At 36.8% G+C, this 15982-nt stretch overlaps 1 protein-coding gene across 3 annotated transcripts in view; it reads right to left on the bottom strand.

The window, feature by feature from the left end:
* Positions 1 to 1439: 1439 nt before the first annotated feature.
* The window catches only part of TFDP1 (transcription factor Dp-1), a 54253-nt gene continuing 39710 nt past the window's right edge, over positions 1440 to 15982 (bottom strand). For 2 of the 3 annotated variants that reach the window (XM_063338341.1, XM_063338332.1), the window contains exons 5-12: positions 15225 to 15346; positions 13780 to 13945; positions 13438 to 13584; positions 9787 to 9855; positions 8070 to 8221; positions 7117 to 7283; positions 6432 to 6513; positions 1440 to 1993 (exon numbers count right to left, since the gene is read on the bottom strand). In XM_063338341.1, coding sequence (XP_063194411.1) covers positions 1846 to 1993; positions 6432 to 6513; positions 7117 to 7283; positions 8070 to 8221; positions 9787 to 9855; positions 13438 to 13584; positions 13780 to 13945; positions 15225 to 15346 — 1053 coding nt within the window. In that variant the 3' untranslated portion in view covers positions 1440 to 1845. The remainder of the gene's footprint in view (positions 1994 to 6431; positions 6514 to 7116; positions 7284 to 8069; positions 8222 to 9786; positions 9856 to 13437; positions 13585 to 13779; positions 13946 to 15224; positions 15347 to 15982) is intronic. The other variant, XM_063338352.1, reaches the window with a different exon arrangement.

Below are 15982 nucleotides of genomic sequence, written 5' to 3'. Positions count from 1 at the left end.
GGAAAAAAAAAAAATTAAAAAAAAAAAAATCAACGAACGTAACATTTCGTATTTACCACAGAGTCTAAGTGCATCCAGGAGCCATTACCACAGACTGCGCAGTAATTAAGACTGTAAATTGTCTTTGCAGCAACTCCCTGGAGTTTGTGGAAGCAACAAATCCTGCCTCTGGTAACAGCCTGCAAGTGACTGAGGTAGTTCAGTAACCTACGCTTTCCGGAGAGAGCAGAGGAGGTGATCTAACAAAAAGGCTTAAGGTGGAAGTACATGGAAAGTAGCTGAAGACCTGTTCTGAGGACACGGGAATGTATGATGGAAAGCCAGGACTGAGGAATATGAAGTGAAAAAAGTTAGGAGACTAAGTGTGGGATTTTAAACAGAGAAGCTGGATCGGAGTACTAAGATTGGCCTGACATGCTGGGGAGCAACATGATTGAAATAAGGAGATGTGAAAGAAGAGAGTCTACAGGGTAAGATATTGCTTTTTGCATCATAAGTTACCAAGAGCTATAACGACAAATCACTAAATCAAAGCAAAAAATCTGGGCCCTCTGTAGCGTAAATGCAGTATCCTGAGACAGTTAACACCAGGTCTTGTGACGAGAGGAAGTGAAATGTTCTAAAATAACCCTAAAATTAGAAAAACCACAGAGCTTGTTAAAAATGCCCATGCGCGTTTTATTAATAAAAACTAACAGTGCCAAGGTTAAACAAGTCAAACAATTATAGTCTCTTTATATTCCATAAAATATTACAGAAAAGTTTATTTGTGTTTCAATAAAAAGACTACTGTCTTAGAATAGGCAGCTGACAGTATTTGTGCAGTTAATTGTTTGTGAATAAATTTAAAAAGACTACCACCTGCCCTGAAATTCCTTTTATAAAAATGAACTATTAAAAATGATTGACAAATTTTGAGTTAAAAAACTTAAAACATTCTCTATATTTAATTTCAACTTTATAATAGATTACAGGAAGATGCTTATGAAACAAATACAAACATTTGTTTCAGTACATGTCTTTATATGATAGACTTATAAGTATGTAAACAACTATATAATAAAAAGTTTCCAAAGTCTGCCTGTAAGAAATCAGGCAAATTTTACCATAAGCAATAAATCATTCCAAACCTTCAAGACATTTTATATAGCTGCACCAACTGGCAGTAAACATTTGCCAAAAACTTTGTAATTCATATGTCCCAACATACAGTGAAAAGTATATAAACTTGATGGAATCATAATGTTAGATATAATTTAAGGGAAAATAACTTCACAACAACATTTCTGGAATTTAACATGTAAAAAAGTAGGACGTATCTTTCTTGTTTGGTTCTTTGGACACTGCGTGATTAACAAAAAACACTACTACATTAGCTCACTATCCCTCAAAAAGTGGCATAATCAAAATACACTCCAAATAAATTGCCATTCAGTGTATTCATTTTCCACAGAAGGATAGTATTTTATTTCTCAATGATGTGTCTACATTTTCTTTAGCAAACTTCGCAAGAACATTTGGGGCAAAATCCATTTTCCTTCAAGTAAAAAAAACCCAACCAAACAAAAAACAACCAACAAACCAAAAACCCCTAAAACAAGAGTAAATAAAGGCTCTGCATTAACACACTGGTATCAAAAACACACATCCACACCACATTTAAAAATATCCTACATAAAACAATCCTTGTTTGCTTATCAGAGGTGCAATTTCTAAACTCAGAACTGCTTACCAATATTCTTCTTGAGGGATGGGGCAAAGTAATTTGAGACACTTCTCCCTAGTACAATTTATTCCTGAAGCTTGCTGAATTTTAACAAAAAAATAGTCTACAAGCAAAGGGCATCAGTCGTCATCGTCATTTTCATTAAAATCGTCGTCGTCGTCATCGTCATCCCCAACATAAGAAACTGGTGTTTCAACTCTGGAGCCACTGTACTGAGATCCATTGGAACTTGTAGCCAACATCCCATCTCCACCATTGGAAAAGTCACTGGGGAAAAAAAAAAAATAAACCAGAAAAACCCAACAGACCAGTTGGCATTCCTTAATGGTACTTCCCAGTTTACCGTGCTCTTAAACATAATCATATATCTATTCCATTCCTTTAATGAATCTGCCATTGCTGCTTTATAAACTGTCTTTAACGTATGTCCAAGTTGTTTCTCAAAAACAGAAACAGTTGAAGTAACTTTGAAATGGTTCTTGCTTTAGGTTTAATATAAAGATTGAATCCTTTCACAGGTGCCTTAGAAGCATGCCTTCCAGATTTCTTCTAAAGTACGTTTAATGTTAAGTCTACATACCTATCTAAGCCCTTTAATATTTTCATGTAGCACTGGACACTTTGCATCATGAGTGAATCATGTCTTTCAGAACTACTAATCTGGATTCAAAGACTTGGAAAATCGAGGAATTAATAGCTTCTCCTTAATTCCTTGTTATTACATGGCAAACTATCATTGCTACATGTGCTGTATTTTTAACTTGAAATTTTTTTCTTCTCATTATGCTTTTCTTTTCTAACTAAAAAAAACCCAACAAACCAAACAGAAACCAAACAATATCTTTGGCATCTTCTATTTTTCCCTCTGTAAGAGTATCCCTACACTGAAAATCCACCTCCTGGATCATCAAGTACATTCAGAGAGTATCCACTTTCTAACTTGAATGTTGGGATTTTCCCCACCAAAATATGCACACACATTGTAGATGTGGCCTGAAATGTCTGGTTCCTAGATAAATTAACTGTACCCGAAAGTATTTTATTTTAATAGAGCCAGAACATTCCTGCCTCCATTATTACTTGCTATTTTGCCAATTTTTTATCATTTACTTTCTCAATAGTTTGATAAACTATTAAACTTAGCCACAAATTCTTGAGAAAATGTTTTCCTAAAAATCACAGAAATAGTATCTCCAACTTGAAAGACATTAATCATTAAAAAACTGCTTTCAAAAATATGCTTGCTAGTTGTTTTTTAATCCAGCTAATGCACTTCATCAATTATACAGGTTGTTGTTGTATAGAGCTAATTCAACAGGGTCTACCTCCACACAAAATGAAATTGCAGGGACACACCCTAGAAGCTCACAAAGGAAACATATCCAGTAAGACACTTTGAAGAGTTTCTGCTGTTCCACACACTTATTCAAAAGGAAGATACTACGATACCAGTCTAGCTGTCATCAGATGACTTATAACAGGTTCTCCATAAGTATCTGTAGAAGCAGTTTCAAAAACGAAGAAAAATAAGTGGAGATTATTCTTGTGGTCCTGTGAACTTTCGAAGTCCAAACCCAAAAACCTGTCTCCCCTCTTTTTGATAAAAATGGAACTGGATTGCATAACCTGACTATCCTAGTACAACAACGAAACTGGGACAGAGGCATTGGCAGCAGCATCTTCAGTCTTCTGCAGACTTTCTTTACAGAGCTTGCTAAATAAATTTACAGCCTTTATTTGCCTTGGCAGCAATTTTTGGTACCAGAAAAGCTACACATCTTGTAGTTTCCTATTGCCATGTATGTACTATAATTAAACATAATTTGTCACTCTCCTTTTCCAGCCTCCTAAGAAACAGAAGTGGTAGGAGCTCTTGTGCTTCCCACCAAGATAATGAACCACAGCCAGTCTCTGGTTTTCTACTGGCCTCTGGCTAGTAGTGGCCCATTCAAATTTTCAAGTCTGAAAAATACATGGGCTCTTCTTCACCAACACCATGCTCGTTATCACAGAAGGAACCTTAGCGAAAACAGGAGAGTTTATGTTCTGCTTCTCTAAAGTATTTTGGCAGTATTCTCACTCAAGCTTCAGTTCCCTAGCACAAAACAGGCAGAATTCCCCACACTTTTTTGGGCAGCAGGAATGGGCTGAAGCATAAACCACGTTCCTCATCATTGCTAGTCCTGCACATCCCTGAGCTTAACTGCTTCCCTTGCAAGTTATTTCCTTTTTTTTTTTTTTGCTTTGCATTTGAGTAAGCCTGTCATCTACAAAAGTGTGTTTTTTTTTAAAAAAGGATTGCTTTAAAAATGTGATTACATTAAGTAAGCTAGATACTGTAACTTCAAAAGGACCTCCTTCCAACTCTGATGGAAGGCAGATGGGTGAGAAAAAGCTGCCAGAAGATTGTCTTCAGAGAACAAGACTAAAGCTGTATTTCCTCATCTAAAGAAATCCCATCAATACAGGTTTTTTGTCTTTAAACACAAATTAGGACTTCCTTAAGTACTTCACTGGTATAGCAATTTCCCAAATAATTTACAAGGCAGAGCCTGCCAGTAATTCCGACATACATCAGCCATTATTATGTAAAGAGCCAAAGTAATCTATAACTTGCCTTCTCCTCTCCAGCCTCGCCTCAGTGCCCGCTAAAATGATGGAACAGATGCTCCCGGAAGTTATGCTGAAGTGTATGGAAGATGTGGAGGTGATCAGGGACAGCCAACACGGCTTCATCAAGGGTAAACTGTGCCTGACTAATCTAGTGGCCTTCTATGATGGAGTGAATGCATCAATGAACAAGGGAAGAGCTACAGAAATAATCTGCCTGTGCTTCCCTCCCAACATTTTACCTCTAAATTGGAGAGATACAAGTTTGATGGAGGGACTATTTGATGGGTAAGAAACTGGCTGGATGGCCATGACCAAAGAGTTACAGTCAACAGTTCAATGTCCAAATGGAAACCAGCAATGAGTGGTGTCCCTCAGGGGCCCGTACTAGGACCAATACTACTTAATATCTTCAGTAATGACAAACAGTGGGATTGAGTGCACCCTCAGCAGGTTTGTGGATGACACCAAGCTGAGTGGTGGAGTTGATACGCTTGAGGGAAGGGATACCACCCAGAGGGACCTTGACAGACTTGAGGAGTGGGTCCATGCAAACCTCATGAAGTTCAACAAGGCCAAGTGCAAGTTCCTGCACATGAGTCAGGACCATCCCTGGTACCAGTACCGAATGGGGGATGAATGGATGGACAGCAGCCCTGTGGAGAAGGATTTGGGAATACTGGTGGATGAAAAATTGGACACGAGCCAGCAATGTGCACTTGCAGCCCAGAAAGCCAATCGCATCCTGGGCTGCATCAAAAGAAGCGTGGCCGGCAGGTGGAGGGAAGTGATTCTGCCCCTCTACTCCACTGTTGTGAGACCCCACCTGGAGTACTGTCTCCAGCTCTGGAACCCTCAGCACAGGAAATACAAGGACCTGCTGGAGCAGGTCCAAAGGAGGGCCACAAAAATGATCAGAGGGATGGAAGACCTCTCCTATGAAGAAAGGCTGAGAGCGCTGCGGCTGTTCAGCATGGAGAAGAGAAGGCTCCGAGAAGACCTTATTGTGGCCTTTAAGTACTTCAAGGGAGTTTATGAGAAATATGGAGAAGGATGTTTTATCAGAGCCTGCAATGACATACAAGGGGCAATGTTTTTAAACAGAAAAATGGTAGGTTTAGATAGGACATACAGAAGGAATTTTTTACTCTGAGGGTAGTGAGACACTGGAACAGGTTGCCCAGAGAAGCTGTGGATGTCCCATCCCTGGAAGTGTTCAAGGTCAGGTGGGATGGGACTTTGAGCAATCTCGTCTAGTGGCAGGTGTCCCTGCCCATGGCATGTGGGGTGGACTAGTCGATCTTTGAAGATCCCTTCCAACCCAAAGCATTCTGAAATTCTAAAATTGCCCAGATTGGATTAGTTGCGTTACACGTACAACAGAAATTTAACTAGCTTTTCAGACAAGGCTGTTTCTGGACACAACAGAAACAGCTGGTAGAAAATGAACACTCTTGCAGATAATTTGTTCAACTCATCACCTTGCTCAATTAATATATTTGTTAACAATGTTAAACATTTCAATGATATTTGACTCATTTTACAATTTACTTGAGCTCACAAAAGGACATCTTTTTGGTTAGTGCAACAGCAAGAAACTACGAAGTAGTGACTATATAAGGGAAAGTGTCTTATATAGCAAGAGAAAAATAATAGTTAAGTTCAGAAATGACAGATGTCCACAAAAAGTTAAATACAAGTTATAGTTTATCACTCTACCAGCTTCTGATGCTGTTTAAAACCCAAAGACCAAACCCATTTTTAAGCTAAACACTAATGACCAAGGGAGAATCTTGCCCATATTACATCTTTAGGGAAGTATCCATTTTCTTGTCACAAACTGAAAACTAAACAAAAATTTCAAGATTAACACCAGTCTAATAAATTTCTTTTCCACTACACAGGACAAGATCTCTTTAATGACACTGGTCAGAACCACCACTACTTAAGCAAAAGTGATGACTGAGAATAAACTTAAACACATACCTGCACCGTATTTAATCACAACAGAACTTGTTTAATGAAGTATTTGATCTCTAATTAAGTTTCTTTGATGATCACAGATATTAAAAACTAGCTGATAATTTCATCTCACCTGGCTGAAAATCTTGTGCCATTTGATGCAGAACCTGATGAAGATGTGACATATACACTGCTGATTGATCCCTGAGCCATTTCTGCAAAACAAACAGTATGTATTTCAAGAATACTTCAAAACACACTCATCTAATTCAGTGGAAATGCTTAATCTTTTTAAAGTCCAGAAAAGGAGTCTTGCCACCAAACCAACAAAATATATTGATGTACTATAACCAAAATAGCATAATTAAAACCCAAGAAGCTAGCGCAGCAGCAAAATTTCAAAATACATTAAAAAAACATTTTAAAGTAGGCAAGTCAGATGTCTTCAGTATTCTCATATAATGAAAATGATAAAACAATATGAAATAAAGCCATGACCATGTTTGCACTTCATACCTTTTGCCTTCGCAGGTGAATCTACTATAAATACTGTCCTCTTAAAAGAATTGCACACTGCAAAGATCTACTTGTGTGCTAGAATGCACAATATGGTTGTGCAAAGAGCAACAGCCCATTCTCTATGAAACTCTACGTTATTTGTTCCCTAAGGTACACCAAAAAGCACACATATTTGAGAATTTGCTGGAAATCTTCAACGCAAACCAGTGGAAATTAATTGAGTCTAGATATTTTCATGTTTTTTCCTCAAGTCCCGTAATAAGGAGGAAAACAAAACAACTCTTCTTGGAGTAACTAACCTGTCACATATGGTTCCAGAGCTTTAGGAACCAAACTCCTTGCAATTTTTAGGTCCTCTGCTGAACAACTTCCAGATTCTAGCCCACAAGCCATTCCCATTCGTTTTAGTACTTCTATATCATCATGAATTTCAAAAGTATTGTCAAAATTAAATAGATATTCAAACCTGGAGAGGAAAAAATGTCTCAGTTAGTTTCAATTGCTTTAACAACCTTTCCAGTTTAAGGAATTGCAGCATTTCAAAAGCTTAAGACACAGTGTTAGCGACACATCACACTAGGCAATCACATTTTTCAAGATTTATGTATTTGATAGCAAGCAACTAAAACTGTAATTATACACACCACATAAATCATTAACAGGTTTAATAGATACAGAGTTTAAATTAAATATTTTGTATGTTTGAGAATTTTTTTCTTTACTCCCATTCCTCTGCCTACTGTGTAATTTTTTTTTCATGTTTTTAAGCTTTTCTAGTAAGTCAATAGTGTAAGGAGAAACCACTGATATATTCAAGCTTTTATTTAGCAGATGAGAAACGTAGCTTTTTGAACCAAAAGTAGAGAACAGCAATCCTGAAAGCAAAATCCATTTTCAATTCCGCTGGCTGCATTTCATCATGTTAAAGCCAAAGGAAAACACTACTTGGTAAGTTATGATACAAAACTTCAGCAGAGCTTCTTTACTTTGCTTCTAACAACTCTAGGTAGTAAGTCTAAAATAAGTTATTAAATGTGAATGCAATTATTCTATTTATTAAAAAGCTCTATAAAACCCTGTTTCTATTCAACATGACTAAGTTTTACCTGTCTGAAATACATGTTCTCAGTCTACAAAAGGCACAATTGAATTTATGTGTATTTAATTTTTAACAAATCTAGATGAACACTTTAGCATGGCCATAAAACTCATAGCTATACCAAAAGGCAGACAGAAAACTTCATTAACTCACTTGTCATTTGAAATACTGCAGTCAATCACTGTTTTCTTGCTGGTGTTCACAATGATAAATGGCAAATGGATGACAGAATTGGAAGGTGGCGGTCGATTTGCCTGTTGTTCTGCTTGACGGTTTCGCTGAACGAGGTTCTTGAAGGCAATTTGCTAGAAAAAGCAATAGTGATATGAAAGTATGAATTAAACCTTCTAAGATCCTGTTAACAAAAAAAAAAAAAAAATCCCTCAGATAAAGAATACCAGCAGTAGTTGCAGCAACTAAATGCAGAAAATGACAGTGTTCACCATGCCCCTGCATGTTAAGATGCAGGAAGAGACACAAACGATAGTATTGAAAAAAACAACACAGTAAAACTTAACTGAGGAAAAAAAAAATGCACAATCTAGTAACTACATCAGGACAGTTCTTTGGACAGATCCTTGGCAGAATAAAGAGATAACAATGACTGGAAAAAAGAATTTTCATATAGCATCCTACTTCCACTTTGTTTACTACTCCCTGCTAGGTACTGCACTCCACAAGAACAGCTGAATGATTAATATCGTATTTTTGCTGAAATTATGTGAAAAAACAGTTAACGCTTGGGATTTCAATGTTTGACATTAGGATTCTGAATTGCTCAGCTAAGATTAGTGACTTTACTCTCACATCTTACCAAAACTGGTTTTCAGAATGGAATGTTCATATTTTAAAGATTAGCAATTTTAAGAACTAAAAACTCAAGTTAACTATGGAAATTCAAGCAACAAAACTTACAGTAGGCCACCAAATTAAGTAATACTATTTTTCTGGTAATGGAATCAAATGAAACAGACAGGAATTAAAAACAAATTCCAAAGCCAACATAGAGGCTGATAAAAATCACAGAGAGATGCTGTCCCACAGCTGTCTGTACATACTTTCTGTGTATCTTCCCCGACATTCTCATTCCTGCTGCGTAGGTAATCACAGAATGGTTCAGGTAGGAAGGGACCTTTAAAGATCATCTAATTCCAACCCCCCTGCCATGGGCAGGGACACCTCCCACTAGACCAGGCTGCTCAAAGCCCCATCCAGCCTGATTGTGAACACTTTCAGGGATGGGGCAACCACAACTTCTCTGGGCAACCTGTTCCAGTGTCTCACCATCCTCACAGTAAAGAATTTCTTCCTAATGCAACTACTAAGGGATACATTCCAGTAAACTACCAGGACAGTGACTTAGGGGATAGACTACAGCTTCCCCCAGCGTACTAAGGGAAATCTGGGAAGGAGTTCAGCAATTGTCACAGCGGTTAAGCCGCTTACACAGCAGGGGCAGCAACGTTCCAGAAAGGCAAGAAACAGAGCATTATGAGAGATGACCTCTATCTGTCACCTCATTTTATCTATGGACTGTAACACAGAAAAACATTCCAAATACGAGAACTGAATTGGAAAATTCAGAGGGTACAGTATCAGTTACAGCTCCCGTCAGCATAAATCCTGTTTAAACATACTTGAAACTGCAAAAGAATTCATCATAACTCATGGAAGGCGGCTGGCTTCCCCAATAGCAATGGCCAAGAGCATGGTCCCAGCTAAACTACAGTGCTAAATTAAAACTGCATATGCCTTACCCTAAAATTCACCTCTAGTCTTCTTAGAAGTTTCCCATACCTCACTGGGATAAAGCAACAGGAATACAGATATAAGTTACCTTGCCCTATAGACAAGAGTACCTTGACTGTACCTGTAGAATGAGTTCTTGTAGTTGAGACTGTTTTTGCTTTATTCTTTCAAGTCTTTTCTGTTTCTCCACCTGAAGACAGAAAAAGGATTGGTTAGTTTGTTGGCTTTAAGTAGCATTTTATATCAACATTTTCTCCCCTTAAAATCATTTTAATACCAGAGAACTGGAAGTAGGACATATGATGTCAATTATTAGTGTTCTGCAGATAATTTAGAGATCTAACTATCAAGACTCACATGAGTAACTACTGATGGAAACTGTAACAAAGAGCAGAATTAGAACACTGGGCAATAAAGTGCAATATATCAGGGAGAGGGTGAAAACATCTTCGCAAACAGAAGTTATGCCTCAAAGAATTATCCAAATTCTCTCAAGGACACGACGAGTGTCTAGACCAGAAGGATCCACTTTTATGTAGTCTACTGGTAATGAAGGTATTGGAGAAGATTCATCAAAGATGCTTAAAGAAATGAAGCTGCTATGAAGCCCAAGGTTAAGTCCTCACAGTATTAAATACATACTAAATAACAACATAGAAGACAGGAAACAAAATGGTAGGAAATAAACAGCTTTCTCAGTGGAGGAAGCTCACCAGCAGATTCCCCCAAGTACTTAATTTACAGACTGTTATTCAAATTATAGAGGATCAGAATAAGGGGATGAACAGCAAGGTGGCAGAATCTGCTGACCATGCTGGGTTACCTGGCATAGTGAAAAGAGAGCTCATCATAAAGCATGCTCAAAGTGTCATGCAGCATTGAGTGATTACATCATCAAAATTAGTTTTGGTAAATGTAATGTGGTATGTGTGAGAAAACAATCCCATCCATGCATATTTTAGAAATAAAATGACATTCAGTAGAGATCTTAAATCACAGTATCTACCAAAACCATCAGCTCAGTACACCACAGCAGCCAAAAATTTGAATTATTAGGCAAGGAACAGAGAACAAAATAGAAATTATCACTACATCAGCATATGAACCAGAATGTTTACATCTTGAATTCTGTAGGTCTGGTGTTCCCATTTCAAAAAGATCATACAAAAGAGCAATCAGTATAATTGATGGTACAGAGCAGATTCAATACAAGGGAATAAACTAGGACTCTAAAGAAAGGATAATGAAATAATGGGGAGAACATGGGAGGTACCTGGAAAACCATGAATAGGATAGAGAAAGTGACTAAGGAATGACCAGGTCACCACCACTTCCAATCCCCCACCCAAAAAAATCAGAGGATATCAACTAAATATAGAATGTTCAAAATCAAACAAAAGTTATTTCACATGAAGCTTCTAATGCACCTGAAACTCGCTGCCACAAATGACTCAATATTAAAAGCAAACTTTGTACAACATAAAAATTTGTGGAAGAAAAGTTAACTGAGGGCTATTAAATAGAAGGATACTGTATCTGCTTCAGGTATGCCTGAACCACAAGTTACACGACAAAACATCACTAAATACTTTCTCTAATCTTATCCTCCTTCCTAGGTAACTACTACTGTCAGGCAAGATACTGGATAGACAGACCTCCAGCATGAACATCAACTTTTGTTCTTAGGACCTTAAAATAAGCAACTAACAAGAAAATGACTGGAGTTAAAAATTCACATGAATGCAGTTCTCTGTTTTTGGTGGAAAAAAAAAAAAGAAAACAGAAGTGTACACAGTTGAAAAAACTGTACACAGTTGAAAAAACTGCCAAAAGGCATGGTGTTATATTAAAAAAAAAAAAAGGTACGACCAAATCTTATAGTTTAGCATTAGAAATTAAGTCAAATCACCACCACCCCCAAAACTTACCACAATTCACCTGAGATATTTTCCTATCACTACATGCAAACTACATTGCTTTCCATATTACTACAAGGTATGAACCTTATTAACTGCCCCACACCCTCTTTTTGCATTATAGGACACATTCTACCAAACCTAACATTATAATTTACACACAATATACAGTTTAAAAAGACTTAAAATATTAAATACTTGATGGGGAACCCCTCAAAGTCCTATGTTCCTTTATAAACTATTTGTCTTGGTTTTTCAGCAGTTTAAGGGTGAAGCTAAGCAATATCAGATGGAATAGCAAAAAAAAAAGGTTATTAGGCTTGACAATGTCACAAATTAAACATTAGGCCTCCACAAACTCATTAAAAAGAATCTTATTGCAAAACTTGTCAGGTAATGTCACTAATAATTTAAATGTCAATAGAGCTTGCAGAAACAGGAGCTAAAACACTCAGAAAGCAATAATGGGGGAGAATCCTGCAGTTTCCCTAAGTAAGCTCAACACATCTTAGGATTTTTGTTATTTCCAAGACTATATTATACTTGTGGCTCAATTGTTCAACAGTTAACAGAACTCTTTCCTTCTCTTGTGACATCCAGTTAAAAAGTTTTCACCTTGGTATCACAAGCTATCACTGTTCCCATCCTAAATGCATGAACCTTCACCGTGCATTATTGCATTCTAAGTTGCTTTTTTTACTTCAGTACCAATACTATCCCATACTCTTCTTTAGGACTTTATCAATCATGAAATCAAACTCAGCCAAATAAGCCACACTTCTTTTTCTTTTGCTCCAACATTACTGGCAATGCCATACTTTGTAAGATAAATCCAAAGAGATCTCCTTTTAAAATCTCTCCAGCTAGCTGGTGCCCTATTCAGCACATAGCACTGTCGTCTTCAATCCACTGCACCTTCCATACTCACCCAACTATTCCTGCCCCAATTATCACCCTCTTACCTTAACTAATAATTTTGACTTGAGATGATAAATATTTAAATAAAAGTCAGATTGACTAGATACCTTCTATTTTCTTCATCTAAATAGCAATTACAGTACTATTGGAAAATCAATTATCAGTACGAAACAAAAATCTCCGTAGAATTAGCCCTTTGTAGATAGATTTCAAAGCATTTTTTCCAATTTGTCAGCTTCTACACTGATTTTTCAGTCCTGCTGAAGGGAATTTAGACTTATTTAGAATGAGACTTTGTATTTATTCTTTTCTGATAAAGTGAATTGATTTCAGTAAACCTTGGTAACTTATTATCTTGCAATCTCAGGATACTAAAAAATAAATAATCCTGCCAGAACTTACTAATGCCTTTCAGTATAAAACATTTTACTTCTTACCCAAGACATGCAGTAAAAAAGTCTGACATGTTCATGTTAAACAAATGTCAGAAATACATAAGACCTGCAGCAACAAAGAAAGAACAATGCATATAAAGATACTTGTCTACATGCAACATCTATCAACAGATATATTATTTGTCTGACATCCGAAGAAAACAATCTGCCTGACTCTTGAGCACCACTACTGCAATGTTGGAAATACACATTAATGTTTCAGTTTGATTAACTTCCACTCAGAACCATTTCACATATACTGTAAAAGCTGTGACAGAACTGTATTTTTGACATAAAAGAATTAAAAAAATATATATATTTAAGCAATCTGGAAGTTTACACATGCATTCTACAAATACAAATAAAGTAAGAAGAGTCGAAAGGGACCATACTATTCTACCTCGCTATCTCAGAAGACAACATGCACATCTCATATCAGAACACATTAAAGCTGTGAACATTTACTCAAACACAAAGCCATTGTGGACTTCCTAATACATATACCTCTAAATTCTGACATTCCTGAGCCGAGTTAGTAGGTAGACCAATCCATTTAATTTCCTTCTTCTCCTTAGAGATAATGTTCATGGCCATAAGGACATTTAAGGCATCATAGACACGTCGTCTAATATTCTTCTGGTCATAAGCCTGCTGTAGACATAGTGCATTAATCAAAAACATACCTGTGACAAAAATATTTGAAAATAAATCTATTACAGTAAATAGGTAAACTCAGGTAATGTCTGAACTGTTCCATTTAGCAGTAGGAAAAGAAATACAAAAGTCTCAAAAGAAATTTCTCTTCCCCCATTCAGTTCACATGTAATTGACCTCCCATATACTTACTGATTCATTTGGTGAAATGTGATTATCAGTGGTACTGAATTCTGCAACCAACTCGTCTGCCACCTCATTGTATGAGGTGGTTCCTTTTCTTTGTACCTTCTCACAAACCTTCATAGAGAAATGACGTAAACCCTTGCCATTCTTCTCTCCTTTTTTGTTCCGCTTCCTAAATATACGTATAATATATGTTTTAAGAAGATTTGAACTTTGGAATATTTAATGTCTCTTTTTCAAATACAGGCACACTGCTGTAAAAAAAACAAGCCTTCTCTTTTGTTCTGTTTCTCACCCCCTCCCAACATTTTTTCCTATAATTTTTTTCCCCCTACGATTTATAATAATTAACAATTCTAATATGTTGATGCTGAAATACAGTACAAATTCATTCTTTTGGCAACTCTGCTAGCTCCAGTAGCAGATAGTAAGTTAACAATAGGGATATTTCTTGAAGCAGTCAATAAAGAAAACCTTCAAATCTTCTAGACAAGAAGGGGTGGGGGGATAAATGCTAAAATATGGAAAGTGAATTACAGAAAGTAATTTTTTTTAATTTAAATATCCCATCTGGTTTGGCCACAAAAAAAATAGATTTATTAAGCATTTTTCTACTCAGTATCGGATACTGACTGAACAGATGAAGTCTGATACTGGTTGCACTCACTATAAATTACACTATTACTAAAATACAGTTTGAAGTTATACAGTATATGAAGTTGCTATGAAAACTTCAAAGTTACAAGATAGAAGAAGTACAACAAAGCTGTCTGCATATCTTTTAAATAAAAAGTTCCTTGTAACTTGAGGAAAAATGTAAATATTAATAAAATTAGTATCAGCAACGGGACCTCTCAATTCTCTACATCTCATTTTACTGTATAATTCCAAAGTAGAAATCTATTTTATGTGTAACAAGACACTGATGACAAATTTAGTCTTAAAGCAACTATATTTAACAAGAGAGCCTTAAAATCCAGCTTATGAGAAAAGACACCAAAAGAATGCATTGATTGTATCTAATACTTTTTCCCAATAAGGACTACATTCTTATTTCAAATGATACTTCAGGATACACTTTTTCAATCTGAATTGTACTGTCTTTTTTTGGAAATACACCAGCAAAACAGAGATGCCAAATTAAAAACTGATTTGACTCAGATGAATTCCTGTGTCCTTTTAGGAGCTAAATTGTCTAAATATAAGTAACGTGACAATATCAGTCACAATATTCTAGTTCCTTTTACGACAAATGAGGGGGTATTCATTCTTGTGTGACTACTCACAACTTTAATACATTATATTTTTAATGTTGAAGCGCTCTTCAAGTCTCTCTCACACTGCTAGCCTGAAGAGTATGCATGCTATCACAGCGAACAGTTAGAGCAAAAGTTCCAAACAATTTATATAATTCCAGACAATTTATTAATTAAAATTTCTACTTTGCTCACCCAGCAGACCACGGCGAAGAATCTGCAGTCTGGTTCTGTGATACAAAATGTGTGTTAGGTGTATGTGGACTTCCTACCAGGATAGTATTTTGCGCTGAAGGTCTCTGAGGTGTACCGATAACCTACAATAAAGACAAAGTAATTTGGAAAATGATCACTAAGTATTGCAAGATATTCATATGCTGTACGATTCAAGTGATGAGGAGAAGCTGGCGGAGCTGGGCATGTTTAGTTTGGAGAAGAGGAGGCTGAGGGGAGGCCTCATTGCCCTCTACAACTACCTGAAAGGAGGCTGGAGAGAGGTGGGTGTTGGCCTCTTCTCCCAGGTGAATAATGACAGGACCAGGGGAAATGGTCTGAAGTTGCGGCAGGGGAGGTTTAGATTAGATATTAGGAAGAATTACTTTACTGACAGAGTGGTCAGGCACTGGAACGGCCTGCCCAGGGAGGTGGTTGACTCACCATCCCTAGAGGTATTTAAGAAACGTGTAGATTTGGCACTTCAGGGCATGCTCTGGTGGCAGAAATTGTAGGTTGTTTGGTTGGACTCGATCTCAAAGGTCCTTTCCAACCATGAAGATTCTGTGATTATCAAAACAACACTAGTACTTTTTTCCCTACCTACTTCTATTAGATGCATTGAATTTATACACACTAGCATGAAAAACTTCAGACTACAGATTATATAGTTAGAGCACTCCCCAAGTAATTTATGTTTCATCCTTCTTAAATGAACTTTTCATGCTTGCTGGATTTCT

Source organism: Chroicocephalus ridibundus, chromosome 1 (assembly GCF_963924245.1).
Source record: "Chroicocephalus ridibundus chromosome 1, bChrRid1.1, whole genome shotgun sequence".
Taxonomy (NCBI): domain Eukaryota; kingdom Metazoa; phylum Chordata; class Aves; order Charadriiformes; family Laridae; genus Chroicocephalus; species Chroicocephalus ridibundus.
The sequence above is the reverse complement of the archived record's forward strand: the minus strand, read 5'-3'. Positions and strand labels throughout refer to the sequence as shown.